This window comes from Myxocyprinus asiaticus, chromosome 15 (assembly GCF_019703515.2).
Source record: "Myxocyprinus asiaticus isolate MX2 ecotype Aquarium Trade chromosome 15, UBuf_Myxa_2, whole genome shotgun sequence".
NCBI lineage: Eukaryota > Metazoa > Chordata > Actinopteri > Cypriniformes > Catostomidae > Myxocyprinus > Myxocyprinus asiaticus.
Window position 1 is genome coordinate 23,464,453 of NC_059358.1, and position 16,140 is coordinate 23,480,592.

General features: G+C 36.7%; 1 protein-coding gene across 1 annotated transcript in view; it reads left to right on the forward strand.

Moving 5' to 3' along the window:
- LOC127452857 (transmembrane protein 145-like) overlaps positions 1-16,140 on the forward strand; it is a 113,559-nt gene that overhangs the window by 45,151 nt on the left and 52,268 nt on the right. Inside the window, exons 9-12 of the mRNA XM_051718652.1 lie at positions 3,660-3,804; positions 4,917-5,144; positions 5,991-6,131; positions 10,958-11,211. Of these exons, the coding sequence (XP_051574612.1) occupies positions 3,660-3,804; positions 4,917-5,144; positions 5,991-6,131; positions 10,958-11,211 (768 nt within the window). The remainder of the gene's footprint in view (positions 1-3,659; positions 3,805-4,916; positions 5,145-5,990; positions 6,132-10,957; positions 11,212-16,140) is intronic.

Below are 16,140 nucleotides of genomic sequence, written 5' to 3' on the forward strand. Positions count from 1 at the left end.
TGTAGGCCTATCTGTAATAAGCATACATACACCTTAAGAAGTATGACAATTTGTATGACAATTGCTTATCATAATAATCGCAATTATTTATGAAAAATTATTGTCAGCCAAATTTTATAATCGTAACAGCCCTAGCTGCAGTGGGGTCTGAGTTCTTAAGGAGCTGTGGTGTGAACAACAAGGGGTCTGAGACCACATTAATGTGAAAAGGACCAAAAAAGAAACTGGGTCCCCTTTTAAGTCCACTTGTATTGTGAACACCAAAAGCACTGAGGTCATTTGTGGCTGGTTCCCTTTCTGGTTCACTTTAACCAAACTGGTTTTGGTTCACTTAAAATGTACTATATGTGAAACCACCCTTAGTGTTCCACGTCTATGTCTGATCATTCATTCAAGTGTTTTGCCTGTTCAGTATTATGCAGAATAGCTGCTTCGCAAGCTTAATAAGATGTTAGTTATTTGTGTTTCATTGTGTCTTGTGCCCTAAGGATCAGATTCACTCCGTACTCGTGCACAATTTACCGTCATAACACATACACACACACAAGCAGGAGTTTGCATCTTTGACACAAAGCAGCTATGCTTGACAGCGCACCACTCATCATTGGCACACATTGATAAAAGGTGTAACCAGCACTCCGAGCAACATGTTGTGAAGCATGTCAGCACACATCATGTCTTAAGCTACAAAAACAAATCTGAGAGAAACCGTAAATGAGGCAAAGAGCCTGACTGAGACTGAAACATGTTCGTTCCGTAAGTGTGTTTTCTTACGAGGACTTTTGGCGAGGCATCTGAGCACTGTCAGATGGGCTTTCAGGATGACAGAAGCCACTCAAAATGATAATTTAGTTTTGAAGACCCTGATTCAGACAAGAGGATGTAGGGGTTCACATAGGAATAAATCATGTTTGCTTGAGCTTTTTTCAATGCATGCACTTTTGGGGAAGCAGTTCAGGATTTAAAAAGGTGGACTTTTGCCATCAGTCAGCATGCTAGCAAGCAGTGGCAGAATTAACCATTTCAAGCCAAAAATGACAGTTGTCATCATTTGCTCACCCTCATTTTCTTCCAAATGCTTATGACTTTCTTTCTTCCGTGTAACACGAAAAAAAGATGTTTAGGCAGAATGTTTGTCTCAGTAACCATTCACTTTCATTGTATGGAAAAAAGACTAATCACACAATGCCCAACATTCTGCCTAACATCTAATTTGCCCCTTTGGAATTGATTTTAATTTGAGCTTTTATGAGGGTGTATTTTTACATGATTACTGTGCGTCATCCTTTTGTCAACAAATTAATCTCAATATACAGCATTTGTTTCATAATGTTAACTGAGTGTTCTGTTGAAAAAGCAAAAGTCTGGATTACAGTGAGGCACAATGGGCAGAAATGTGAAGCTTATTTTAAAGCTATATAATTGTGAAGCTATGTAATGTTAATAAAATCAATTACATTAATTATTCTGATAAAGCTTATATATTATTTGAGCTGTTAAGTTGTTTAAATAGTTGCTTTAGGGTCGTTTAGGGTTTACAGCATTACATCGTCATGTTGTAAAATTGGATATAACTTAACACTGAAAAGGTTAATAAATGATTTTATCACACTAAAATCACACTAACATGCATATTGTTAATGTCTTGTGGCTATAATTTTGAAATGGTGAGTATTGTACTTACTGTAAGTGCCTCACTGTAACCCAGATTTTTGCTTTTTTGAAGAAAAGGATGAGTCAGAATAATTTTTGTGGTAATCAATGTTACACCACAAATGCTGTCGAACTTTAATTTAATTTGTATTGAACCCCGAATATTCCTTTAACATAAACTGTCAATGTGTATAATTAGATTGTTATAGGTAAAAAAAACCTTTTTCCATAAAATTAAATCTAATATGTTATGTGAATATGTATTTCAAAGCATACAATAGTATATTAAGAAGTGTGTGTGTGTGTGCATACACACGCACACCGATCAGCCGCAACATTAAAACCACCTGCCTATTATTGTGTAGGTCCCACTCGTGCCGCCAAAATGGCGCCAACCTGAATCTCAGAATAGCATTCTGAGATGCTATTCTTCTTACCATAACTGTACAGAGCGGTTATCTGAGATACCGTAGACTTTGTCAGTTCGAACCAGTCTGGCCATTCTCTGTTGACCTCTCTCATCAACAAGGCATTTCTGCCCACTGAACTGCTGCTAACTGGATGTTTTTTTTTTTTTTCTCTCCCATTTTCTCCCCAATTTGGAATGCCCAATTCCCAATGTGCTCTAAGTCCTCATGGTGGCGTAGTGACTCGCCTCAATCCGGGTGGCAGAGGATGAATCTCAGTTGCCTCCGTCTGAGACCGTCAATCCGCACATTTTATCATGTGGCTTGTTGAGGGCGTCACCGCACACTGGATGTTTTTTGTTTTTGCACCATTCCGAGTAAATTCTAGAGACTGCTGTGTGTGAAAATCCCAGGAGATCAGCAGTTACAGAAATACTCAAGCCAGCCCATCTGGCACCAACAATCATGCCACGGTCCAAATCAGTGAGATAAAATTTTTTCCCCATTCTGATATGAACATTAACTGAAGCTCCTGACCCGTATGCACTGTACTGCTGCCACACGATTGGCTGATTAGATAATCGCATGGATGATTGTGTAGATGGTCTGGTTTGAGTATTTCTGTAACTGCTGATCTCCTGGGATTTTCACGCACAACAGTCTCTAGAATTTACTCAGAATGGTGCCAAAAACAAAAAACATCCAATGAGTGGCAGTTCTGTGGACGGAAATGTCTTGTTGATGAGAGAGGTCAACAGAGAATGTCCAGACTGGTTTGAACTGACAAAGTCTACAGTAACTCAGATAACCGCTCTGTACAATTGTGGTGAGAAGAATAGCATCTCAGAATGCTATTGTGAGATGTGGGTTGGTGCAGTTTTGGCGGCACAAGGGGGACCTACACAATATTAGGCAGGTGGTTTTAATGTTGTGGCTGATCGGTGTGTGTGTGTAATAAATATATATATATATATATATATATATATATATATATATATATATATATATATATATATATATATATATGTATATATATGTATGTATGTATGTATATATATATATATATATATATATATATATATATGTATATGTATATATATGTATGTATGTATGTATATATATATATATATATATATATATATACATACATACATACATATATATATATATGTATATGTATATATATGTATGTATGTATGTATATATATATATATATATATATATATATATATATATATGTACTGTATATGTATATATATATATATGTATGTGTATATATATATATATATATATATATGTACTGTATATGTAAGTTTTTTGGGGGTTTTTTACTAATAAAAAATATGAATTCATTACAGAAGCATATTTGCTCTTACAATTTGAATTTCAGGGGCAGTTTTTGACACTTTTGTGTCCTTTCTAGGGACCCTCTGTGACCCTGCTAGTCAGCCTTCTAGTTATAGACACCTAACTGCACAGAAGCTGTCATGTTTGATCTATTACCATCATAATGTATTGCTTACTAATAATTGAAGTATCATAAAAGAATAAGAATTTTGTAGTTTTGATTTGTTCATTTCTTTCTCTGCCTGTCTCTAGCCCTATCTGAGGAGCTGGTCTCAAGACCTGAATGCACCTGTCCTCTCAGTAGACTACTCCCTGGCCCCTGAGGCACCGTTTCCTCGGGCTTTGGAGGAATGCTTTTACGCCTACTGTTGGGCCATCAAGAACCACAATCTGCTAGGTGAGAGCAAAGGCCCCTTCTAGTCCCTTCATTAGCTGGGTTTCCATCGAATTGTTTCAAAAAAATTTAAGCGCATTTCTAAAAATTGGACTAAAGAAATACGAATTGTTGCGTGTTTCAATCCACTACGTAATGCGCATTATTATGAGGGAGCCGCCTCGTCATGATGGAGCAGCCGAATGATTTCCCTGCTTCGGGGAGAGTTTTATTTGCAAGATTGGAGCAAGTATATAATTTTAAGTGTGTGATATTTGCCCACAAAACATGTCATCGTTTTGCGAATAAACTGTTTCATCACCTTAATGCACATTTTAACTAATGGGAAACTCTAGAAAATCCACCTCCTAGCGCATTAATTTTGATGCAAATTTAGAAAGCTTATGCGCATATCAATTGTTCCCATTCAGGATTTCTTATGTGCAATTTCAAAATGCGCATCAAAATAGTTGGATGGAAACCCAGCTAGTGATTCTTTATTGATATCTTTTTTTTTTCTTATCTCTTTAATGTTACAAAGACATGCTCTCCTCAAACATATTATTGAACAGATGCTGGTGATGTAGTTTTAACCATCTCCCATACTGCTTTTGATAGAATTCATTTCATTCATTTGATTATTATTATTTAAATTATCATTGTTTCATTCAGTCCTTTGATTAGTACTTAGGAAAACGATTAAGGTGTAACAAAAAATTAAACGACTTCATAAACAGCCAGACTGCTTTGCTATGCTGGTGTTGAGATCTCAAAGGGAACAAAGACATTGTGAAGCCTATTGAAACTCAGATCACACCCAGTCTGACTACAGCAGCGTAAACATATTCATCATTCACTGTTCTCTCACCTCTGCTATGTATCTCGACATCAAACAGAGGATCACACATTGCTAATAATTCTCTTTGGGTGTCATTGGTGTGAAAATCAAGCCAGAGTACATTAGATCAGTGTTGAAAATGTGACCTCATTCTAAGTCAAGAATTATGGAGTGTATTTATCTTTTTGGTTCTCTCATCTTTCTAAATAATTTTTTTATTTGATGTATTGCCTACTCCCACTTCTTCGTTTTCTAATCTGCGCCTCTCTTCTCCTTCCCTCTTCTGTTTTGTCCTCAGGTTGGACTGGCGAGCTTGTATGTTTGGCCGGTGACAGTGCAGGTGGAAACCTGTGTGTCACTGTGTCGATGCGGGCCGCGTCTCGTGGCGTGCGCATGCCAGATGGTATCGTCGCCGCTTACCCTGCAACCCTGCTCACCGCGTATGCCTCGCCCTCTCGCATGCTTACCCTCATAGATCCTCTGCTGCCCCTCAGTGTGCTCTCACGCTGCCTCAGTGCTTATGCAGGTCAGGAACAGAAGCATAATGGGATTGTAATGCAAACAGTGACGTATGCTGGAGCAGTCAGGGTTGATGTGTAATTTATGGCTCATAAATTTTAGCATATTCAAAGATATGCAAAGGATAGACACCTTAATGAAGATGGATGATTTCAACAAGTTAAGTGAAGCCACACACATCAGGAATAGATTAATAGGTTTATATTTCATTATAAATGATTCAATTAGTAGTGTTTTCTATCATAGTAATGACAAAGTCAAGTCAGTGGCCCATTGCTTGTGATTTTTTTTTTCCCTCGGCCAATGCGCATATAACAATATGAAGTTGAAGTTTATTTTGTTTCTGCTTAGCAATACAAACATTTTAATTAAAGTAGTATAAAGTAGTAAAGAAGAAAACATTAGAAATCACAAAAAATAGATAAATATATATAGGAGTAACCCACTTTACAAACTGCCCAAATTATTATAAAAATATTTTAAATTTACTATATTGTGCTTTTCTGGATATTTCCACTTAAAGTGTTTTACATGTGCATGCAAATACAGTCCACAAGTCACCACAACAAAGACATTTAAATGATTCAGATAAAATATATTCAGTTAATATTAACAAGTTTGATACCTATGGAAATGGTAGAGTTATTAAATTGATTATACCTTGATTAAAGTCAAGTTTTAATTTAGAAGCAGCGACTGGTTCTGTCACTTTAGAGTTTCTCTTTATTGTTATTGTTGTCTTTTATGTCATTGTAGTACTGAGTAGTCAATCCCTGTTCTGTTCCCTGACTCAACAAATATGTTATTTGCTATTGTCCCCCTCTGTCCTTCTGTGGTGTGCATGTGCTTTTAGGCACAGAGCCACAGGTTGAGAAACAGGTGGAGAAGGTGAGCACTTTGAGCATGGTGAGGAGAGATACTGCCCTGCTACTCAAAGACTTCAAACAGGGGGCCTCCAACTGGATCCATTCTCTGCTGGACAAAGGAACTGCAGGTACCTTTGCATGAGGGAAATTGTACAGATCATTTTCTAAATCAATGCATTAAGTGAGACTAAAACAGTATTTATCACAATTTCCATCATATGATTCTAATCCCTATACACACTGATGATGCCTTTGTAATAGTGCAGCTGACTAATTATTTGATCTGTTTTAATTAGTTTAAATTAACGCACACAGATCCCTTGTAGCGCATTGCTTTGCTTGATATAATTGGCTTCATGGTGATAATTGCCATTTGTTAAGAGCTATGTGTGGTGGCTTCCGAATTCACTCCCCAGCTTGTGATGCGTGACCCACAGATGGTGTTGTGGAAAATGGTCTGTCTGAGCATGTGTTGACTGAATGAGTGTTTCTCTATGATCACAGAATGTAACCTGTGGTTCAGTCTACCTCTGTTGTCTAAGCAGGCTTATGAATCATTCCTAGGCTAGTCTATGCACATTGGGGAATTGCCTGTGGTGCCCACAGTCTCATGATTTCTTGCTTGTCTCTCTGCAGCCAGCACTTGTCTAGTACTGTTAGTACCTCGGCTACATTTTCACCTCATAAGTCTCTCCAATAGAGTGCAACAGTGTGTCCCAGTCACAGATGAGGCGAAGGACCCTGTCGCAGAGATGGAGGCAAAATAAACTTTTATTAACAGTAAAACAAAATACAAACCAAAACTCTCACAATGGAGACAAAAATAAAAAGCAAAACTGAGTCATTAATTGTCTAATAAACAGTACTGACTGAGGGCTATGAAAGTCCAACCGACAGGCTGGAGAACTGACACACAAACTCACAAAACAAACGAGCAGAGGAGAGTTTAAATAAAGGAGAAATTGAAGGGACACAGGTGCTGCAGATTTGTTAAAGGAGCTATGCTGCTGGGCAGCACCTGTGAGAAATGAGAGGGAAAACCCTGACACACACAGGCATGGCACACACAGACATGACACATAGACAGTCGGGGAGGCACAGTCAGGCCAGACTGTGACACAGTGCCCATCCACTTATTCAGCAATCTTGGTTCCGGAATAATTTTTTATACTTTTAACATTTTCCATATGGATTTCATAGGAAATTCTTCATATAAGTCATTAATCATACCAACCAGCTCCAAGGTGAATAACAATATTACAAACTTGATTTGAAGCAAAACTATATACTTTCTGTTTTTCTTGTGGGAATAAACTACAGTTCCATAAAGCATTGGGAATGATGTAATCGAATTAAAAATAATGGAAAAATCTAAAACTATTGATTTTATGTTTAATTGTATATATTTGCTGCAGAGCTCTTTTGGTGTTCTTTGTTTGCTTCTGATTGGTGGATCTTTCTCTGCACTGTTAAACACGATAAAAAAAGTTGAAATAATGCGGACTGATGGATTCAACAGAAGCATGTACCACTAATTAACAACCTCAGAACTCATGGTAGGTCTGTCTTTAAAGGTTTATAAGCTATCACTGAAAATTAATTCCCCTATGCCATAGAGACAGTTAATGGGATTTTTACTTCCGGAACCCAATTGTTACACTAGTAAAGTACACCTACTTTATTGAGCTTCACCTTCTTTGCTGTGATTGGTTGCCGTCACCCTCATCTTTCTTTGCTGCAGGCTGGTCGACATTAATCATTTTATGAGGAATATTCAAAGTGAACTGTAAAATCACATTTAGAATAGAGAGATGGAACAATATGGTTCTCTCACAATTCATTTCGATATACGATATGAGGTTCATGATTCGATTTAATCTCAGTTTGATTTAATAACACTTAAATGACAAGTATGACAGAATAAAAAAATAATGTTTTAGCACATTATAATTTCTTAACAAAATAAAGTTCTTTAAAACACAATATAAATGCTCAAAGTTTAAATAATAAGAGCTTCTCATATACCTTTCACTATAAGAAAAGATCACAAACACATAAACCTTCAAAGTAGTGGGCAGAAGACTGAACAGGTGCAGAACAAGAAATAGAACTGAACAGAACCTGACCTGAAAAAGTATGTGAAAGTGTATCTTAAATTGTTTGAATAATTTGCTTGTCATCATTATTATAATCACATTTTAACTTTTTAAAAATATAAAACCTTCCATTGTAGCAATTAATATTATGTCATGAACATGTCTATATAAAAATGATATGAGCTGTCAATGTTTGAAATAATGTGTACACTTTACAAGTAATAACAATGAGTTTACATTCATTTGATAACAAGTGCTAAAATGGGACTGTCACTTTAAGAGTTCAAAGTGCATCTCACAGACTTGTATACTGTTCCTGTTAATTTATTAATGAATAAATATGTTTCTTTATCGTATCTGTGCTATGTCTGATTAAAAGTAATGTTTCTTTTATATTTTTATATCTGACTGTAAAGAACAGAAAGGATGTTAAAAGACACATTCAATGAAAGTGGAGTGTGTGGATCTCATTCTTTGATGGACACACATTACACAGAAGAAATATTTAGTTTTAACTCAAGTACTTTTCAACAAAAAAGGCGATTTTCCAGTTATTCCAGTTCTAAATTTCTAAAAGCTAAATTCAAGCACTTAAAGGACCTTGTATGAACTCTGTAAAGAGTGTAGAAAAAGCACAGTTTGGGTAAAATCAAGGGATAGAGAGATTCTGATGTTTGATGGGTCATTTAATTTATGATCACATGGACAGAAAACAGTGTTGCAAATTTCGAAATATCGAGTTTTGCCACGATATGGTTCATAATTTATTTTGGGTTTGAGATATGTTGAAATTTGGTACATCATCACATCCCTATTAGATTATGATAAAAAAAAATGTCAGTCACAAATATTGTCCTCTGACTTCCTCAGCATTTGTATTCTTTGTTAGTACATTTTCATTGTGGTCTGGATTCATAGTCACACTGCAGTACTGAATGGCTGATAATAACCATCTCAATCAAAATTCGTATTAATGGCTCCACAAATTGTTTTGTGCCAAAATGCCTACTGGTTTTGAAGTAAATGATTTTAATTGGCTTCTATCAAACCCAAATCTCATATCATTTGAGTTCATTAGCTCAAAGAGAGAGAGAGATGGAATAGTGTTATGCAGTGTGGCTAAAAGGCATGATTAGTGTAGCGTAACACACAACACCAAGTATTCTAATTGCCTCATGATGGCCATGAATTCATTATTCATTATAACACAGCCCTGAATTATGCAGCTGAGAATAGGTTTTCGTAATATTTTGGCTATGGGCCATACAGCTGTGTTGTGGCTGGTGTGGGTGTTGCTGTTGTATGATTGTCTGTATTAAAGGGATTGTTCACCCAAAAATGAAAATTCTTTCATCATTTACTCATCACAAATGTGTATGACTTTCTTTCTTCTGCAGAGCACAAATTATGATTTTTAGAAGAATATTTCAGCTCTGTAGATCCATACAATGCACTTGAATAGGTGCCAAAATTTTGCTGCTCCAAAAAGCATATAAAGGCATCATAAAAGTAATCCAAAAGACTGCAGTGTTTTAATCAGTATCTTCAGAATTTATATGATAGGTGTAGGTGAGAAACTGATATTGAAGTCCTTTTTTGCTAGAAATTCTTCTCCCTGCCCAGTAGGGGGCAATATGCATGAAGAATGTGAATCACCAAAAACACAAGAAGAAGAATGTGAAAGTTAAAGTGGAGATTGACTGAGCAGGGAGGAAAATTTATAGTAAAAATGGTCTTAAATATTGATCTGTTTCTCACCACACCTATCATATCGCCTCTGAAGACATGGATTAAACCACTGGAGTCATATGGATTACTTTTATGCTGCCTTTATGTGCTTTTGGAGCTTCAAAGTTTTGGCGCCCATTCACTTGTGTTGTATGGACCAAAAGAGGTGAGAATTTATTCTAAAAATCTTCATTTGAGTTTAGCAGATGAAAGAAAGTCATACACATCTGGGATGGAATAAGGTTGAGTAAATTATGAAAGAATTTTCATTTTTATGTGATCTATTCCTTTAATAACTATGTATGACTGTTTGAGGGGCCCTAATATTTTTTTCTGAGTGACCTCATTCTGTTTAATGCAACATACACAGACACACACACACACTTTCTCTTCGTCATCCAGTCACATGCTTCTCCCTGGCAACTGTTCCCTCACCAACAGCCTCCCCCAATGTCTGTGTGAGGGAATCTGTGAACCCCCTTTTGCTTAAAATTCCTACCCTCTACCCATTTGAGCTCCCTTTTACATCTTTGTTTATTTTCTCATTTTGCTATTTTGCATATTTGTATTAGTTGAAGCATCTCTGCGCTTTCTGTGTTGTGAGATGTTTATAAGGAATTTCCTCCCTTTTCCTCAATGCTTATAACTTGCTTTGGGAATTCAGGATTAGTTTAGTTTCTTTTGTAATTCTTGTTTCTACACCATTACATTGCCTTTTGATATCTCAGGTAACCATTTTTAATGCAACACACTACTCAGTAGACAAATACAAAGACAAAGATATACAGATAGACCAACAGAATGGCAAAACAATTCCTAAATACATAGACAACTGACAGGGCATCTCAGCTAATTAGTGGTTATGTATGTATGCATGTATAAACCATGTTTCGTGTAGGCTTCATATAGGCATTTTTTTAAATAAACCATTAAAATAAAAGCAATATGTCAGTCTGCAATTTTAAGAAATCCATTTCAGGTAAAAGACCTTGAAATTAGTTTTTTTTTTTTTTTTTTTTTTTTACAAACAATTAGGAAATCTCATAATCAGCACAGAAAACAATCTAACCATTTCCCTGTCTCTCTCTCTTTCTGTCCTTTTCTCTGCTTGCTCTTTCTTTTTCTGTTAGACACTGTGAGGAAGAGTGTCTCAGAGGCATCTCTGACCTCTCCTCATGCAGACCCTCCGGTGCCCGCTGAGCCATCTAGATACTCACTGGAGAAAGGGTCAGTGAAGAGCCAGACATGCCATGACTTGGGAACCCATTCTAACAGCAGCACCAGCAATATGCAGAAAAATGCCAGCCAGACTACCAACCACCTTAGCACCACAACAGCCAACCATAGCTCCATCCTTGACATCACGCTGACACCCGAGAGCAAGGTACTGCACAAATCTTCTCCTCTAAAATGGTTGTTAAATTCCAATCAGTTTTATTACATACATATGAAATATTAAAAACTTTAAGAACTCACACTTACTAAATTGTTAACTTGTTATGAAAACAAGAAAAAATAATACTGCAATATATTAGCAATGCACAAACAGAAGAAGAAATATCTAGAGGAACCTATTTTTATTAGAAGAAGAAACATCTTGAAAAAATGTATTAATCTAATTCAATAATCCAGTATGTTGGGTGTTTTCCCACTTGAGCTGTGTGAACAGAAAGAGCTGAACACCAGTAAACTGAGCCGCTTTACAAACATCCTATTCATACATGAGATGAATTACTACCTCCACAACATATTTGTAATATTATAACTTACATCTGCACAGACAATGAAGTGAATGAACAGGTGAATTTAAATTAACGCTACGTCTACATTAATCCAGATACATTTGAAACGCTCTCCGTCCACACTGCCGTTTTCAAACGTTTTCCAAAAGTTGCACGTCTACACTGAAACATATGAAAACGCGTTAATCCTCTAACTGCGCATGCGAAAAATCGCCGTTGCATGTACGGTCTGAAACTGTTCTTGTGTTTCGTCGCCAGACACCAATTCTGAGTAAACTTCCCGTCGCCTTTGAAAGAATGCAATATGAATGTTGTACAAAGTAACATTTATCTTTAACAACGCTTTCAAACACAACAGCGCCGCTTTAAAGCTTTCAAAAAGCTTTTCACTGACAAAGACGCTGTCTCCGTGTGAACAGAAGGCCAAAACGTAGAGAAAAAGATGCGTTTTCAAACGAAAACGTATTATTGTGGAAGTGGCCTTAAGTTACATGCTAGTCAGAATGCGTAAAGGCACACCAAGTCCGTTTTTTCACTTCGAATAGTCGTTCCCAAAGAGCTTTTGTACAGTAACAATGGATTCTGATGGAGCAATTCACATCGGGTCTGACAAATTGTCCGCTGTGTTCCGATTTTTTTTTTTTCTTCGGACTGCGATGAAAATTTACTCACCATTGAGAGAAAAGCTTTTTGTCATTTTCCCAGAGTCGCTGCAGCTGCTCAATCCAGAGCGTTGGTGACGCTAATCAACTGGCAAACACCGGCATTGTACGTGCAGCTGATACACCCCCGAAAATGATATACTTGCAGTTCATAAACTCTTTGTACTGCAAACATAAATCCAGTCTGTTTTTGAAAGTCTGCTTATGTTTTTTTTTTTTTTTTTTTTGTCTTAATGTACATTATTTAATATGTACAGTACATCACTGTGCCTGCTATATTCTCATGGCATTAAAAATAGCTGCGAGGTTTGACAATTCATTTGAACTGAACTTGTTGTAAAATCCCTGAAAAAGGCTCTTTACATTGTAGGTAATTAGCGACTTTGTGGCAATGGTATATATACAACTGCCAGCATTCATCACCAATAATATGTAAGAATTGTATAATGGAACGCTAAATGAAATGAGCAGATTTAAACATGCCTGCATTTATCCACCAATAATATGTAGGGAAAATATAAAATATGGCACAAAGACTGAGTGATTTGCAGTATGCTAAAAAAAAAATGTAATACCCTTTTTCTCCCCAATTTTGGAATATCCAATTCCCACTACTTAACTAGGTCCTGTGATGGCGCGGTTACTCACCTCAATCCGGGTGGCGGAGGACAAGTCTCAGTTGTCTCCGCTTCTGAGACAGTCAATCCGCGCATCTTATCACGTAACTTGCTGTGCATGACACCGCGGAGACTCACAGCATGTGGAGGCTCATGCTATTCTCCGTGATCACGCACAACTTACCACACCCCCCATTGAGAGCGAGAACCACTAATCGCAACCACGAGGAGGTTACCCCATGTGACTCTACCCTCCCTAGCAACCGGGCAAATTTGGTTGCAGACCTGGCTGGAGTCATTCAGCACATCCTGGATTCGAACCTGTGACTCCAGGGGTGGTAGTCAGTGTCAATATACGCTGAGCTACCCAGGCCCCCCCCAATATGTTCACATTTTAAATTAAACTGCCTGCATATCTTCACCAGTAATATGTAGGATTTTATATGTAAATTAGTTTAGGAATCTTGGCTGCGTTCGACCACCATTATATGTAGGATAAATGACAAATGATCAGATTAGAAATCTGAATAAAAATTCTCCACCATTAAATATGTAATACAGCAGGTTTGTTGTATCTGCTCACAATTTATATGTAAGGAATTTTAGCTCAAGAAGGGAATTATGATTAATTCAGGGAATATTGAAAGAATTAAGATGTACGTCTGATCACTCGGCCATGCTGAGTTGATATGACGCATCTGTCAACTCTTTAGAGTAATACTATTCTCATGGCCATTGACAATAATATCACAAATATGTTGAAATATTGTTCGAGCACGGAGCGCAGATCTTTAAGAATCAATTGATGAGATTATTTAATCAAAATACACCACAGTCAAATTCTCATTGAATACAAACAAGACTTTATTGCTAATCTACAACATCAAACTAACTGACACACATAGACAAACATAAAAACAGGTTAGTGAGTGAGCTGTAACAGATGTGAATGGAAATTATCTGTAACAGAGAAAATTTAACTTTATGGAGTCTATAGACCATGCCCTGAACCATTGATACTTCATTTAGTATACCTCAATTTGCAATCGGGTTACCCAAATTACTTAAATAAAACACCAGCACTTTCTAGTAAAAGTCTGGAGGTGTACTTGCATTTTTTTGTGTTTCTTTGATTCTTTGGCTGGATCCGTAGAAAGTTCTGGTTGTTCTCCATCAATGTTTTTGGATCTCTGTTAAGATTGTGGATGCTGGATTGTTCGGTGCTGGAATGATTAGGCGGGGCTCTGAAGCGAGGCCTCCCGCAAGGGAGACTTGCGACTCCCCGTCAAGTGTGTAAGTCATAGTGCAGAGAAGAGAGAAGAGCTCCTCGGAACTTTGCTTTCCAAGCATTCCTGAACTCTACATTGTGCGGAACCTGGGCAGAAGGGCGCCGAAGTGAAGCCAGCCGAAGAAAGGCTAAGAGAAGAGCAAGATCCAAGAGAGAAGAGTTTGTTCTTGGCAGGGAGGTTTTGTTGAGTTGGGGTTGGCCACACCCTAAAGGTGCCTTGAGCCAATCAGAAGTGTCTTTTTGCTGGGTCACATGGTCATTTCTGTCCTCCCATCAGGATAATAAATTTATGGCCCATTGTTCCTCTTCCCGCTCAAAAAGTGAACATTTTAATCATAAATTTCATAAGGTAACTATAACTGCAAATAATCTCGAATATACATCACAGCATCATTCTAGAAATTAAGAGACAATCAATTATGTACCAAACAGTACTTTCTTATTAAATTACAGTTATAATTCAGTTATAATGCATGCTAAAACTTCCTACTAATTAGTTTGCTAGTTTCAAACACGGATAATACATTACACGTTAAGAAAAACATAATTGTTAGGATTATCATATGCATAAGATGCATTTGTCCATATTTTTTGTATAATCCTACACATGACTGTGTATTTTGATTGTAGTGAAAAAAGAAAAGTCCAAAGTCCATGTCAAATGATCATGAATTAAGCTTCATGTGAGCCGGAAACATGCCTCATGATTGGTATAATAATTTTAAGTGTAGAGAGTGGGTTACATTGAAGAACCATGGAATGTCTTTGTTCTGTGATTTCACGGGATTCAATGGCGACAGTTATTTATCTATCTCTTACAATATGTGTTCCAGTTGTGGGGGGTTTTCTAGGAGTGTGTTTGGACAGATCTGCCCTTCGTGTTTAAGACAGTTAAGATTTGCCAGATGCCAGAAATTCAGAATGGCTGGCATCAGTCCGAATATCTTAATTGCTCAGGAGAATGTCAGTGTAGATTCTGTATTTAAGTCATTCTGCATAGAAATTGTTAACTCTTCTGCCCATAACGTCCTACAACATGCTATTATTTACTGTACACAAACAAATTGCCAAACCACGCTGTTATTTTTATGCAAGTGTAATATAACAAAGTATTACAATAATTAAAATAAGAAAAGACAGAGAGTATTCTTTTATATTATTTTAATATTATGCATCATGTTTTATAATATACCTGTTATTCTTAATGTACATTATTCCACATGTATTTATGTCACTGTATCTTGTGTTATATTATCCAGGCATTAATCCAGGTATTATAAAAAAATAAGTTGGCTTCAGGTGTCTGTTTGTAATATATTCGTAGCAAAATACATGTGCAAATAAATATCCAACAGCACCCTTTACTCATTTCACTCGCATAAAAAACAGATTATGTACTCCTCAAAATGCATCAACACTATGGAAAGAACATAATGAAACAGCTATACCAAATTAGGTAAATAAATGCTTTAACAGCATTAAATATATGAATCTCTAGCATTGGCAGCTGAAGGGTGAGGGTTTGTAGAACAGCAACAGTGCCGCCTACTTTACAGGAGTGAAATAGTTTTTAGTTTAATTTTTTACGGACTTGATCGCAAAATCGTTAAGGATTTGATGTGAACAGGCCTTAACTTGTGTTGTGAATACGCTGTTTCCATAAAAACACGCTACATGCAATGTAATACTGACAAAAAACTGACTTAAAAACTGACTATAATAAATGATTATGACATAATGAAATATTTTAATACAAAGACAAAAAATAGGACAAAAAAAATAATTAAAAAAAAGTGAAAAATTTAACACTAAAGTTGGTATCCAGTGAACTGCGCAAGTAAACAAACCTACTCTTTTTATCCTGTTGGTCGCACTATGCAATCCATTGGGCCAAGCAAATAATTGCTTCACACCACGCAGTTCAGTTGGGAAACACTGTCTGGCACTGGCAGGAAAAATGGTTGCATAAATTTGTCATAGTCTGGAGCCCCTGTTTTGATTACA